Source organism: Macrosteles quadrilineatus, unplaced genomic scaffold (assembly GCF_028750875.1).
Source record: "Macrosteles quadrilineatus isolate MER2022 unplaced genomic scaffold, UCM_ALF_1.0 Scaffold_16__1_contigs__length_3527350, whole genome shotgun sequence".
Taxonomy (NCBI): Eukaryota; Metazoa; Arthropoda; class Insecta; order Hemiptera; family Cicadellidae; genus Macrosteles; species Macrosteles quadrilineatus.
The window spans coordinates 2,978,507-2,993,780 of record NW_026542609.1 but is presented as its reverse complement, the minus strand read 5'-3'; the positions used below and the strand labels follow the sequence as shown (position 1 = coordinate 2,993,780).

The window sequence follows — 15,274 nt, the reverse complement described above, 5'->3', positions numbered from 1 at the left end:
TAAGAATTTTGAGTTTTCAGCTTTCTTTTATTCTTCAACTTTGAGATTTAAAAAAAAATAGAAAATAACACTGAAAATGCCCTGATTACAAGTTATCTTAAAGAGTAAATCAAGAATAAGCTTGGAAAGAAATTTGGCGCTGTTCCGTTCAGTAGTTCGGGTAATACGGTACTTAACTTCAAAGTCCTTTTTTAAAACATTTTGACCCACCCTGTAAATACGGTTAAAGATAATTAAATTTTTATTGCACCAAAATAGTCGGGGTGATTATACCTTTAAATTGATGTATCACACAACCCATGTTTACATTTGAAAATTTCTCAAAGAGCACCCCTACCCCCCAAATTGTGCCATTTTGGGGCATTTTTCGAAATTGAAAATAACTTTATTGGATTTGGCATGTCCAAATTAGGGGGAAATGAGAACAAACAAGGGTAAAAAGCCTTACCTTTGCACACAACAGATATGGAAAGTTTTCAAATGAACACCCTGTATTATGACACAGACTATTTTCTCAGCCTTCACATCTGATTATATTTTTAATGTTTAAAGGTTTTATGTACCATGATGCCAAATGAACATGCAAGATTACATATGGTCACATGATTTTAATCGGTACCGATTAAGCCGGTTTAATTGTACATTATGTAGCATTCATTTTTTTCAAAACGAGCTATACTAAAAAAATACCCTTTTTCTTCGTGGTTCCCATTTAAACTACTTTTTTACTTGTGAAAATGATGGATGATTTGGGTAAAATATTTTGCTATGTTTTTAGTTCATGTATATTGTATCATACATGAACAATGCTAGATCACATGCTGGATCACTGATGCTAGATGATGGCCTGATAAATCGTGCCATTTCCCACAGGATCCGGTTATTTCAATCATGTTATTACCACGTGTTTTATCTTTAACTATATTCAAATTTAGCTTTTTAAACACATTGCTGTTCTATCATGACTCATGAGAGGGATCATTAGCCTATGAATCATTTCCCTATCTCATTATGGACAACTTCAAGCCATAAGTGTTCTTTTCAAAAACTTCGGCTATTAGTTTATTAGGCGAAGTTTTTGAATAGAACACTTATGGCTTGAAGTTACATTGTTCTTTTGCACCAAAATTATGTTAATAGGCCTTAAGCAGTTACCGTTTTATACAAATTATAACATTATGTTTTAATTATAGCCTTAGTGAACATGGTCTTTTTTTACGCAACCGAAATTACAACTACAGAGTTTCAATGTTTAGGGGGAATACAAGTTCACATGTTGTCAGCTCTGCTTCCATTAATTCATTGCTGATGAGCTGATATGCATTTTAGCATTGTTGTCTACTTTTTTTGTGTTATAGGACATTTTTGGTGAATAAAACCTAACATGAGTAATGTATTTTAGAACACGTTGTCTTCGCCCCCTTATGTAACCAAGACATAACTCTGTCCCACTGGGTCAGCTTTACCAGTGAGGATGTCCCATCAAAGCATGATCGAAACGTCTGGTATTGTGAATAATGCAAACAGTTAAAATACCAGTTAGACGTGGCTCTTGCCGAATGAACAAGAATAATAATGACACCGGCCCCTCCTACAAATGAACAAAATATGTTTCCCACACATAACGATATCCAATTTGAGACTGATCCATTGTAATCTGATAACAATAACCTGTATTGTCTCCAAGATACATTATATTAAACTTTTTTTGTTATGAAGTATATTTTAAATGCCTACTAGTTTTTTATATATTTTTAAAACTGATATAGTTTAGTTACCAAAACTCTTAAATAAACATAACGACTGAACTGAAGAACTGTTTTTATAAAGTTCACTTTACTTGGACAGAAAGTAAAATGTAAATAGATTAAATAGCTATGACACTTCATGGATAGTTGAAAATCAAGCAATATGGGAGATAGTAAAACAGCTGTAGAAAAATTACAACACGTTAGAAGATGTTACATAAAACTTTGAGTTCCAAAAAAAAAGAAAAAAATCAAATGTAAACAATTTGAAAACTCGTTTGATAATAAAGTGAAATGTAATGCTAGGGACGAATTAATATTTAATGAGTCAACTTTGATATCACCAGAGCCTATTACAGTTTGTTTTCGTAGCTTACAGTGGCCAGTGGTATTTAGCAAGGGTCGGTATTTGATTCTTTAACTGTTATTTGAGTCATCGACTGGTCGCTATTGTTTTGAAAATAAAAATACAAATCGATAGTTATGTATCATAACTTACATGTTTATGTAGACGTTGTAAAAAATTACAGACCAAGGTAAATGCGGTGAATATACTGTAAGATCTTTAAATCAATGTAATAGCTTTTATATTGTAAGATTTTAGAATCAATGTATAGATTCAATGTAAGACCAACAATTTGTTGTGCTCTACTACCTATTAACCTAATATTATTACATACTTTATTATTACATACTTTATTATTACATACTTATTACATCCTGTAATGGGTAAAGTAAAAGTATATAAACACTATTGGAAATGTTAGATGTTTTCGTATACATAATATTCAGTACAAATTTCGTACATATAAACTTCATTGAATTACATAAATATTTTCAATTAATTAAAACTTGAATTAAACTGGAACGGTGTATACCAAATAATATTCCAGTTATCGAGCATGTTTGTGATGGTGGCATAGTGCTGACAGCTGATCGCAGCCCCGGGACTGGACCTTATTATTAACCAACTGCGACACTCCATGTGACTTTTTCACTCTGTTAGCATTTTATGCCAACGCTCTCATAAGTTAAAAATATTATACAGTGTAATTTGACTGGTTAAAACTAGCTGTAAGCTTGAGTGTTGTACTACTTGTACAATGATTCTGTTAGCTTATACATTTGAATAATTCGAAAATATTTCTATTGGCGTAACACGAAACGATATCAAGCTAGGAGGTAATAGGTTGTTATTGTCGAAATTAAGTTTTAGTAAAAAATTATTAGAAAAGAAGGGTAAGAAACGAAATAAGGGCTTACAATCTAAAATGGATTCCACTTCTGAAACTTATCTTCGTCTCAGTAGCCATCAGACGTTGTTTAACTTCATACTTTAGATCACTTTCGGATTAAAATTATATTTAAATTTTGTTATCTTATAAAGTAACTTGAAAATTATTGTCATTGACAACTTTATAAAAACAATTCTAATATAATACTTACATCAGTGATATTCAGTACATATTACAAATGTTGTACTGGAAAAAACTGTTTTTGGTGTATTATATAATGAATTTATCTTTGATAAGTCCTTTTTGGATATATATATATAGATGAAATTTAGTTATTTTTTCTATAAGTGGAAGAAAGATTAAGTGAATTAATTGCATTTTAGATTATAAATAGGCACGCAAAATTTCAACAAAATGTTTAACAATGTAACTAATTAGTAATAGACTTTTTAATAGATCTTAAGTCAATATTACAAGCAGTTTTTTACAATAAAATTTTAGCTATAGGATTGCAAGATTTAAAGGAACAATTATTTATTTTATTTTATTCGTCAACAGCTGTCATAACACACTTGTATACAAAACCATATCTTTGGTACAAACACACTTTAGGAACGTAATATAATTAGTCAATGCTTTTGGTTTTGAAGATCAACACTGTTCGATATCCGTTTTGAATTCCTTTAGCTATTGAATTCTCTCTGTGGAACGTCAGTGATGCAGCAGACCATCAAACACTGCAGTCAATTTTACATCGAATTTCACTCAACCGAAAAATGTTGGTCGATGTCTTTTAATTTTGGGTATTATCAAGAAAAGTGTCCACACTATTAAAATTCGTTATATGAAAGTTATATCAGGTTATTCAGTTCAGGTTGAGTTATGCTAGGTTAGGTTAGGTTAGGATAGGTTCATTTCCAACAGCTTCATTTGAACAGGGCAAATGTTTAATAGTGGTAATCCTCTTTATGATAACACTCTTAATGCTAACTTTAAAATATTAAACAGTTTCTTAATAGATCCAGCAAAACATTGGGTTACATAACAAACATTTCATTTAGCTTACTACAGATTTTTAAAGTTTTCACGAACATACAAGTAAACGAACGAAATGTCGATTGAAGGGCTCGTCCTGTGCCAAAATCAGCGTTGCCAACCACGCAACAAGACAAGACAGGCCAGTGGCAACAGTGGCCGCATTGTCAGCACCAATGCTGCCAACACGCGCCGCCACCATTCATCAACTGGATCCTCAGTAATACCACCCTTTTATCTCGGCTACGGTTAAAAATATTGCTGTGGTCCATTCCGTTATACCACTGGGTGAAATTAATCTGACTTAAAACACGGTTGTTTTACAAATTAATTTTCTTTTCTTGTATAATTGTTGGGATGCTATACTTTTTTACTCCTGATATTTGTAAGCTAGTGAGTTTTATATAATTTAACCCTTTAATGTAGGATTTTTTTATGAATTTTACAAACGCATTTTTAGGTTAGGTTGTTTTATATATTTTTTTCTAAATGAATTTTAACATACCAAACCAAAATTAAAGATAAGAAATCAAAAGGTTTCCCCCTTCTATACTAGTATAAAAATAAGTTGTTTGCAATCGCTATTAATTTAATAACGGCATAAACGTCCACCATATCCAAATGAATAACAAATGTTTTGTTAAATTAAAGTTAACGCATGTCGTTTTACAAAAACCTGGTAATTATTGAACAATTTGAGCCCTCTCTTGTAAAGGTTAAACTACTGTACTATCTTTTTTAAGTAACGGTAGGACATATAATTATCAGTTATCAATCATTGAGGTGGGAACACCACCTATTTTAACTATGGTGGTTGTATTTTTTATTATTGATATAATTGTATTATTATTGTATTATATTATATTGTATTGTATTATTTAACTATTGTATTTTAACCCAAAAGGGAAAGATGAGTAGGCCTATAATAGAGTTAAATTATCTGTGTATACTTAAAATGAGGTTACTTACCTGTCCTCAAACAGTCTAGTCTTGTTCTTGGTCCGCCTAGCGAGATTGTACATATTTTTTTGTAAATCTAAATGTTTCCTAGTGTGTTTATGTGTAATGTTTTATTGACAACGGGAAGTGCAGGAAGATATGTTTGACGATTTGAGTAATGAAGATTTGAAAATGGGGGTTTTACCCCGAAATTATAGTCAAATATAGGATTGATTTACGACAGGTTAGTAACCTCATTTTAAATCAATTAGGCAATCGTGGAGGCAAATATGTATGGATCTGTGTAACTTTGGTACTGGCTAAGAACATCTGTTCCATTAGTCAGGATCGTTTGGTTAAAGCCCAATAATCAGGACCAGTTGGGTTTAGTTCGAACCATCAAAAAGCTACTGACTTTTCTCAGGTTCGATTCGGCGACCTTTTCATTGTTAGGCGAGCGCTATAGCCACTCAGCTATCAGCCAGTTTGTAACTATAATGTTTAATTTTAAACGTATAAAGCAAACCTAACTAACCTATTACAACAATCAAAAATAAACCTAGAGGTTCGTGTTGAAATTGTATGTTTTGAGCTGTTGTGTCACGTTATTTTTCAGAAGTACAGCTGAGAAGGTTGAAAAAAGAAATTTAAATGAATATTGCTCAAAATAGGCCTACATAAAGTTTTAAAATTTTTCTAGCATACCAATGTTTAGTATTTGTTTCATTTTCTTCTTTTCACATTAGGGCCTTCTGGTTATTCATATTTCACCAACCATCGTGCCAAACTGTCTTATTTATTTTTGAATCCTCTAAAACAGGCTAAAGATTCTTGTTTCATACTTTCCAAGTTAAAACGTAAATGCTACAAAGCAATACCCATTATACATTACCGCTCTCTCAGAGAATTTCGCTATCTTGAGTTTTACCAGAATCCAACAATAAAACAAAGTACAAGCAGCATAGCCCGCGGCAAAGCTTTGTTACCAGTAAAATATTGCGGGGCTCAAAAAACTCTGTTGAGCTTTACAAAATAGAAACATGATCTAACTAATTTTCCTTATTATGTATAAAATAACTCATTAATAACTTATTATGTTTAATAATCATTATGGATGATAACTGGTAAACGAGTAATGTATTTTAGCTATGGTATATAATTATATGTATATATGATCACCGTTCAATACCTATATGGACATGAAAGGGAATTATTTAACCAAAATATAAATTGCGACTTCATATTTTGTTCGGGTCGTATATATGATTAAGTTATTTGCTAATTAGACGTACACCTGGATAGTTTCAGTAAACATAAACAAGTAAATTATTTAAAATACAAATTTTATAAATTTAGATTAATTGTTTACCCAAACATAAGTGAACGTAAAAAACGCACTTTTTAATAACCTTCATATTTACAATGATTTTATACAATTGCAATTTTAAATAGTTTTATAGTCTTTCCTAGAGTAGCACGCCAATAAACTTGGAATTTTGTTTAATTCTATTTGACTAGTCACGTGGTTAATCCATTCGTTCACAAAATTCGGAATTCTTCCATTGTATTGTGAAAATTTTGTATGGAAAAGTTTTATGAGTACTCAGGCATATTCCTCATCAACTAAGGCAAATCAACAAAAATCCATCATATTTTTATGTTTCAACATGATTAAGAACTATTCCATCATTGCAGTTTAATTTAAGATGCGTGTTGTTTGACAGATAATATAATTAAAGTTTTTATATAGCAATGTCACTTAACTTTTGAAGCAAAATTATAAATTTTGAATTTTAGCTTCAAATAACTTTTACTTATAAACATCTTTGGGGAAAATAATTACATACGTAGGCCTAAATCACTTAATTTAACAACACAAATATATATTTATAGGGGATGATAAATGTCGGTTTAAATTGGTTGAAATGTACTGTTGATGTTCTTGTCTAAGATAATTCCCTTAAAATAACAGTATACGAGTAGATTGTCAAATACACCCCATTGTTCACCGGGTTTCTTTAAAACTAAAAGACACTTAAAATGCATAATTTTTTATTCATTTAGCTTTATTTGGTGTAAGTAACAATAATAAATATAAAGTCTATGCGTTCATTAATTTCAATGAGGTAGATACTTTACCATACACCAGTTGATATTTTAGTATGTGTTATAGATCCAGATTAAATCTGCATTCTATGTAAGATTAAATTTTTATATTAAAATTAATTAATTAAATAATAAGTTGGATTACAAAAATGTTTTCCAAATCATTACATTTTTGTGCAGGATCACCACACAAGCTTAGACAACTTTACTTAAGATTAAAGTAATTTTACGCATAACTTTCAATTAAAATAAGAATGGATCCAAAATGATGATGATGATGAATGATGTGGTATGAGGATATGAGGTAGGAAAAATATTCTTATACAACAATCTTGGAATATTAAATTTATTGGATATTATCTTTACTACTTAGCTTGATATCTGTTTATCTATAACAATATGTTAATGTCAATTATTTCAGTAAAACATAAATGAGGAAAGTGTATTCCGTTACTTTAACTTCCTCAAAACGAAACTTACGTTTTGTCAATATGAATCATGAAAGGGATCCAAGAAAGCTGAAATGAACAAAAGACACTTTTAAGAGTGTTTATTTTGTAACGTTTCCAAAACAAATACTTTCCACCATCCTCTTACTGAAATTAATGTTTTTGGTATATGTATGTGGTATTATATATATTTCTTTTTCTAAAAATTCTGAATTGAATCTAATTTGTTTTAGAATAAAAATTCTTACTACACTACTAAATCTAATTGAGTATAATGAATTTAAATTTTAAAATACTAAATTTACTTCGTCGCCAGTTAAAACTCATTACGAATCAACTCAGGGAATTATAAATCATTTACCGTTATCCTTAATGTCCACTAACTTTTGTACACAGTTGAAATACAAAATAAACATAACACATTTTTAAAACGGAATAATTAAACGCTCCATCACTCCTTAAATTTACTTGACACTACAAAAAGAAACAAAACTATAACTATGTAAAGATTGAAAACTCACGAATCTTAACGTTATCCAAGTTCTGTGTTAGGGGCGGCGTTATATCACACACTGACTGAGTACGGTCCACCCTCAACCCCTGGCCGCGATCCGAACACTGCCGAACATCTCCGATCATTGTCGAGCTTCGGAATCCGCGTGTTATTGGCGTTGTTCGGATATCTCGGAGATCAAAGCCCCAATCACCAGATCTGGCCTGGAACCGACATCAATCTCTACTCGGTAACTTATCGTACAAAGTCAAACGCAAAACATCAGTGGTCCCAGAGTTGCACCCTGCGGTGCTCCCATCTCTCCTACACAGCATCTCATCGATCCCGTACCTCATTGCTTTGGGCAGTGTTTATTGTTCGGTCTAGTTTCACAAGGCCTTTATGTGCGCTGGAAACATTAATCAAACTGATCTGGGTCGTTGGGTCGCATAAACTTGACAATTTCGTTATTGCTTCCTGTTCAGGCTTCCTATTAAGCAAGTTGACAGCGTTACATAATATTCATATTTTTGCTGGAAATGCGTAAAAGCATAACTAACTAATGATTTAACTTACTATACATTCATTATGAATGTAAAAGCCAAAAGAGGACAATAATATTAATAAATAATTATTGAGGTACACATAAAATAGTAATATAGATTAGACTGGTTTTACGTAAGCCGGTTTATAGGAAAATGCATTTAATAATCTTGAGTTTCATGGAATAGAAGTTTGTAGGGCTTCTATCAAAAAGTGTGTTCAACAGGATTAAACAAGAATATACAGAATGACTTGAGTTAAAATAAAACAATCTTTTTACCGAATAATATTTAAATTAATAATAACACCTTAACATAAATGTTTTAAATCCATCTTACCTTTTTACCTTTTAAAAGAATGGCATTATTTGTACAGTATGTTGATTAAACTCAAAGATATTGCAGAAGTTTTCTGTTTGTTATTTAATTCAAATTTATCATTTTTGATTATGAACATTATACTATTAATGCTAATTAAGAGTAGTGTATTTATTTGTTCTTGTGGTATGGAAAATATTATAATAGTCGACGTGGCAAGTTGTTTAAACCGAAATTATTGTATGGTGTAAAATCGATTATCTTTTTATGTTTTATAAATTTAATCATGACTTTTATTAGCTACGGTTCGTCTACGTGTCTCATTGAGTATTCCTGAATGTGAAATATTACGCAACAACAAGTGTAGTTATTTGTTCATATTTTTTAATGTACGTAGAACATAATTATTTAGGGAGTATATTATAGCTCTCACAAATAATTATTTCCCTACGCATCGTATTTATTTTTTTTTGTGACCTGTCATAAAATACTGTTTCGAAGGAAAGTTATGTGAAAATATTTTAATCACGGATGACAAATAATGTTGGAATATACGAATTTGAGCTATATTATTTCGTTACAGGCCCGAATATTATACTAATAGCCTTAATTTATGGTTAAGACGTATATTTACAGTTAAAACATGATTACCATCGGCCAGTGACATAATTTTTTATGATTATGATCCATACCGTTGCTGTTTTAAGGACCGTGGCAAACACATCAATTTAGATTACAAATACTTTGCTTGAGCGTTTGAATATTTATGAAAAAGCTACGTAAAAAATTGCAGTATGTTTGCTAAGCATCCTTCTATAGCGTGAACATCCTACAGCCCTCTTCGTATGAACCCAGTAGATTGGTTTGAAGCACGTTCAAAGACATCAAAGGCACGAGAAGCTAATCACCTAACACTCCACCTGAGTGATCAAGTAAACATCCTTTGATTTGTTGTTTCAACACTTAACTACCTCTTGTTATCGAACCTAAATTGTCTAAGGTTAATAACTCTCTTAATCTTTTTACCAAATATTAATCCTATTATCTACAGATATATTTTTTGTCTTAATTTTAAAGAGGTAAAAATAATTTTCACGATCTTTAGCAAGGTTTTTAGTTTTATTTTATTCTTTTATTTTATGCCTTTAAAAATTGTATGAGTTTTTTGTCAGGGGACAATTCAAACTCTGGTAATCTTACCATCCCAAGTTGACATTTTGTTAGTAAGCAACATTTCCTTAAAAGCACAACGAAAATATCTTTCGGCCCAGATCCAATCTTGGTTGGAGTCGAACCATAGTGACCTTCAAGTTTGAAGTGCTCTTTGACCATTTTGTTACATGATAAATCATGTGGTATTTGTTTTTCTTAAAAAGTAGTTAGCAAGTGATGAATATTGTTTTTGACAGACAGTAGTTTAGATCAAGCATAAAATCACACACATATATATATTAGATTTTTTTATGTATTTGTTTCTAGCTTGCTACATCTTATGGGTGTATGTAGTTTTTATTTTAGAAGCTAAAATATTTCTAAAAACTGATTGCAATTGTTATAGTTTCTTCATAACATTAATGATTTAGGATATGGAAGTAATATACGACAAATCATCAAAATAACCAATAGCCAAACTTTTTGAACTAAATATATCAAAGAAAGTTGTTAAACGTTTGGTAATTAAAAAGCTCGACTTTATGATTGTTTTAATTTACTGTTAAAGTTCGCTTTCGTCTATGAATAATTACTTTACATTCACTTGTACAAATGCTTTTCTCACAAATAATAAAATATTACAACAATGTTTTGGAACCAGTGGTGAAAAATAAATCCGTCCAGTTACACATTTGACTTACGATTTAATTCCTGACAGTCAGATATTTTAGTTTCATGTTTAAAAACGTTTTAACCAAGAACTTAAAGTTGAAATATTTCTCTGTCTAATCTCTGCAGACTAACAGTTGTATTGATTAGCAAGATAATAGTTTAAATCTTCTAAATATGAAATAAAATTACAAAAGAAAACATAACAGTTGTCATAATATATGTTAAATTCATCAATGCAAAGCGTTTTATGTGAGTTTATTATTTAAGAAGGGATATTTATACTGTGCATGTTCAACACACCTTAATGAGGAACTTCCGTTTTTGTTTTACGTGTAAAAAAGTAAAAAATCCTTGATAAAATCGTAATGTTAAACTTTAAAGATGTTAAACTCGTCATTTCAAAACAGCAAAGTCTAAACAGTAGAAACCAGTTGTAAAGTTAGTTTGTTGACCTCCCAATTACTGCTTTCACAGCCGCATGTGGGTTAAACTCCAACACAACTCCTCGATACTGTAGTAACTTTACCTGTGACTAGGTATAATACTGTAAGAGACATTCTAGTATGTCAATTTGGTGTCACATGAGTAATTTCTTTGGAAAACAGTTTGTAAAAACTGTAATGAATGTACTTTAAGCATTAATATCATTGAGTTAATTAATTACAAATTGGTTTACGTTAGTTATGTGATTTTATATATTATATTTTAAAAACCTGATATAAATGAATAAAATTTTTAAATTTCTGTTTCATAATTTGATGTTTATTAGATTTAGCATTAGATTGTTAGATGCAGCATAAAAGAATAATCCAAAACAAATACCAACATTTAAAAGAATACATTTTCAAAGAAAGCATGGAAAGTTGAAAGCAAAAGGGCTTTTTCCAAGAGCCGTGGCTGTGTATGTTTGAAGAAAAGGATTCCTTAGAGGTCCCTGGAGAAGAGTAATTACAAACAAAACCGACAAAAGGAAAGGAATAGCGAAGTCAGTCAAGTATTCTCCTGAGTCCAATATAAATAAATCCGCCGAACTCAACTTCCTACAGATCATTTGGGATGTGTCCTGGGAAGGATTTACGGTTTGATCCATACTGTTGATATGTATACATCAACTATTGATACAATCTCCAACAGCAACCTCTTGTACCGTATTAGTATTGAAACTCATATTTATTTATATATCTAGGTATGTTTTTAGGGGTATTAAAGAAACGCCTTACTATTGTGTCATTATTAAATACATTATAAATATCTAGCAAGGTTGATTTACTCACACTATTAGAATAAGTTAGTAGAATGGATGTAATTTTTAAAACGAACTTATTGATAAGATACGCAACAACGTCAAGGGATGATAAATTAATTAGGTTAATAAAAATTACTGTAAAAATTTATAATATATTTTTACGTTTAATTTGATCTACTCAGATGTCCAAGGTTCATTGTACTATAAATACCTTTTTGACTTATTCTACCTTTTGAATATGCAAAAGAGTGTAAGAATTTAAATTCATTCTAGCTTAAGAGAAAATTAAATTCAGTAACCTGTCATAGGATAACACGTTCTGTTTGGGTATAGCCTCGTCGTCAAAGGTTACGAGTTTTGAATATTGAACAAGATTTGCTGACTCTGTATGTTTTTATTAGTCTGAAAACGCTTTAACTAATTTTTGGTATGTAATAAATAACTGTTTTAGAAACACATAATTATTTTACCAATTTAAAGGTCACAGCGTGATTGAATTTACGCAAATGACGTGCGTTACAATATAAGAATTATAATATTACCAATTGCACGCAAATGGGCGTATTTCAACCCAAATATGAGTGAAGGATGTAGAATAAAGTGAAATGCCTTGAGTAGCTTTGTCATCTCCTACTGAACTTTGTTAAACTTTTAAGTTTATATAAAGCTTAAATCATGTGTGCCGTTTAGTAAATAAAGAATCCTGCGTTGGTCGGTAGAGCAGCAAAATAAAGAACTGTAAGAGCTTGTACAGATGTAAGAAACATTATTATCCTAAGAATCCTCAAAAATCTGTCCTTTAAATCTTTTTATAATATTTTAGAACGTTTAACAGATATATATTATACAGGGTTAGGCAAAAGTCTGAAACCCCACAGTTAACCTTTCAACGCGTTGTGGTAGGGAAACCAAACGTATTACAACATAATATTTACAGCATAAGAAATTTCACTTTTGGATTAAAGTTACAATTTTGCCCCAGCACCAAAAATGGGGTATTTTGGGGGCAGCCCCAAACTTTCAAATGTAAACACCTATCATGTGACCCCTCATTCTAAAGGGTTTATCAAGAGAAATTGAATGGCGCAAACTAGAGGTCAATATCGTACCCCTAATCAAAATGGCAGCAATTTTAATTATTTAAGATGAGCAAGCAAGATAATGTCTGGACACACCCAGTTAACTTTAAAAAGTTTATATTTTAATACTGACCAAAAGGGGAATTATCTTTTTTATAAAGGTATGCTGAGATTCCTAACCTGTTAAAAAGATAATAGGGGATATATAAATATGACTGCCATTTTGATTAGTTGTGCGATATTGACCTGTAGTTTGCGCCATTCAATTTTTCTTGATAAACCCTTTAGAATGAGGGGTCACATGATAGGTGTTTACATTTGAACATTTTGAGTTACCCCCAAAATACCCCATTTTGGGGGCTGAGGCAAAGTTGTAACTTTGATGAAAAAGTGCAATTTCTTATGTTTAAATATGTGCCGAGTTTGGTTTTCCTACTGCAACGTGTTAAAAAGTTAACTGGAGGGTTCCAGACTTTTGCCTATTCTGTATAATCCAAGCGACAGGTGATTCTAAATTATTCTGGCCAAATTATTATTTCAGACGTTTTAATTTTATGATTTTGAATCACCATAACTAAAGTTTAATTTATCACTTAAATGTTTAAGTTTATCTTATGCATGTTCTGCATAACAATTACATCATAGACAATTACAACAATTAAACCTATCAATTACATTGTGGTAACAATACGCTAACAACATATGTTTACCTTGAGTTTGTATTTCATGAATCACATGTCATTTGCATGTTTTCATCAATAATTACGAATATCTTCCTTGTATACAGTGTACGTTAGGTACGATCTTTTAAATGACATGCAATCCATTTATGGAAATTTTATCCTAAGCTTTTGTTTTAAAGATAATTAGGCTCCGTCAACATTTTATACTCCAAATATCTTGTTACATTAACACATTAAATAATTATAGTAGAATCATTAGGCATTTTTATCTTCATAAGGTATTGAATATTCCGAATTAGTTCTGGAAAGTATGCATACATGCAAGAGAGAAAACTCAGTGCACATAAATTTGTACGTTTTAGTAACTAATATCTGCATAAGAATCCCGTACCTATCTATCAATATATTTAAAAGTACATAAATAACTAAATTAATAATTTTTCATTTTATATAATTTTTTCTCTTTATCTTTTCATTGGTTCAAATGTCTGCAAAGGTATTATAGAGGGACCGAGCTCATTTCAACTGTCTGTTGGCCTCTAGCCCAGGTACAAGTTATTGCTTGAATCCTTCTTTATCGCCTCAGCTGACCTCATATTGCCGGGTGTTTTACTGCGGATATTTAAGCTAAAGTATAAACACTCATATACCATATATTTTGAGACTATGTTTATGTTACATAAAATACGATACTAAAGCACTTTTGCGAGAGTAGTTTTACAAATCACTCGTTTATGATCCCTTTTTAGTTTTGTATGTTTAATGATGGATATATGAGTTTGCTTAAAATCGTAGTTTTAGATCCACACCTTTCTATACATCTTGAACCTACAGATATATATAAAGTCCTACAAAATGTAGTGCTTAAAAAGTGACTTAAGAGTAAAATAAAGCATAATTTACCGTAGTGTTTGTGTTTGTTTCTCCAGCTTAGGCAAGTCGGTAGCTCAGTAGTAGAATGTCCCCCGATCTAGCAGGGGTAGTTTTGGTGTGTATGACCCCCGTCATAATAGAGTCTTTTTCTGCCCGTTACTGTCTTTCGACAGAACGGGCAAACGTATAATCGAATAGCGCATGCCGGACAAAGGGTATGGTGACAAGGCTGAATCACAATCGTCGGGAGAGCATCCTGACAGATCTGGCAGGTGATGGTCCGTTGAGGTTCGGTTGGGGTTTCTTGACCTCGAATGATGTTATCGTCCATCTGTTGTCCTGTCATCACGAGGATCCGCTCCAAGGACGTCCGGATCTCGTTCCAGATGACTGGAGCAACTTCTGCCATCTCTGCTCGGCTGGCCATTCCAATTGCGGAATCTGCCAATGTCAACACCTCCCTTAGTTCTGTCCTAGTGGTGTTGAGGTGGCCGATAGCTCTCCACGAAGCTCTGTCACCACTGTCGGCATCGATATCCTGAAAACAAATCAAGTTTTTTTTTTTTTTTTTTTTTTGATGTCTCTAGTTATGGTTGGGCAAGAGAAATAAAATTAGGCGATGAAAACCCACCCTTAGAAAAAACTCCATTCTTTGACGTAGGATTCTTTCTTCCCGTTGGCAGCTCCGGCAGAGAGGATGGGGC

General features: G+C 31.6%; 2 protein-coding genes across 2 annotated transcripts in view; both read right to left on the bottom strand.

Annotated features, from left to right (window-relative positions):
* LOC129005125 (ly6/PLAUR domain-containing protein 6B-like) overlaps nucleotides 1-8,078 on the bottom strand; it is a 26,579-nt gene extending 18,501 nt beyond the window's left edge. The window contains exon 1 of the mRNA XM_054433938.1: nucleotides 8,034-8,078. The gene's annotated coding sequence lies outside the window, so the exon portion shown is untranslated. The remainder of the gene's footprint in view (nucleotides 1-8,033) is intronic.
* Nucleotides 7,433-15,274, bottom strand: LOC129005145 (uncharacterized). The gene is made up of 4 exons (XM_054433963.1): nucleotides 15,202-15,274; nucleotides 14,809-15,108; nucleotides 8,034-8,229; nucleotides 7,433-7,452 (listed from the first exon to the last, which is right to left on the bottom strand). The coding sequence occupies exons 1-4, from the start codon at nucleotides 15,217-15,219 to the stop codon at nucleotides 7,433-7,435; spliced, it is 534 nt and encodes a 177-aa protein (XP_054289938.1). The 5' UTR covers nucleotides 15,220-15,274.

Coding starts and splice junctions, on each gene's coding strand:
- LOC129005145 (XM_054433963.1), bottom strand. Junction 8,230..14,808: donor AGGATGCTCTCCCGACGATT/GTGATTCAGCCT, acceptor TGTCGGTTCCAG/GCCAGATCTGGTGATTGGGG. Junction 7,453..8,033: donor CTTGGATAACGTTAAGATTC/GTGAGTTTTCAA, acceptor ATATTGTTATAG/ATAAACAGATATCAAGCTAA.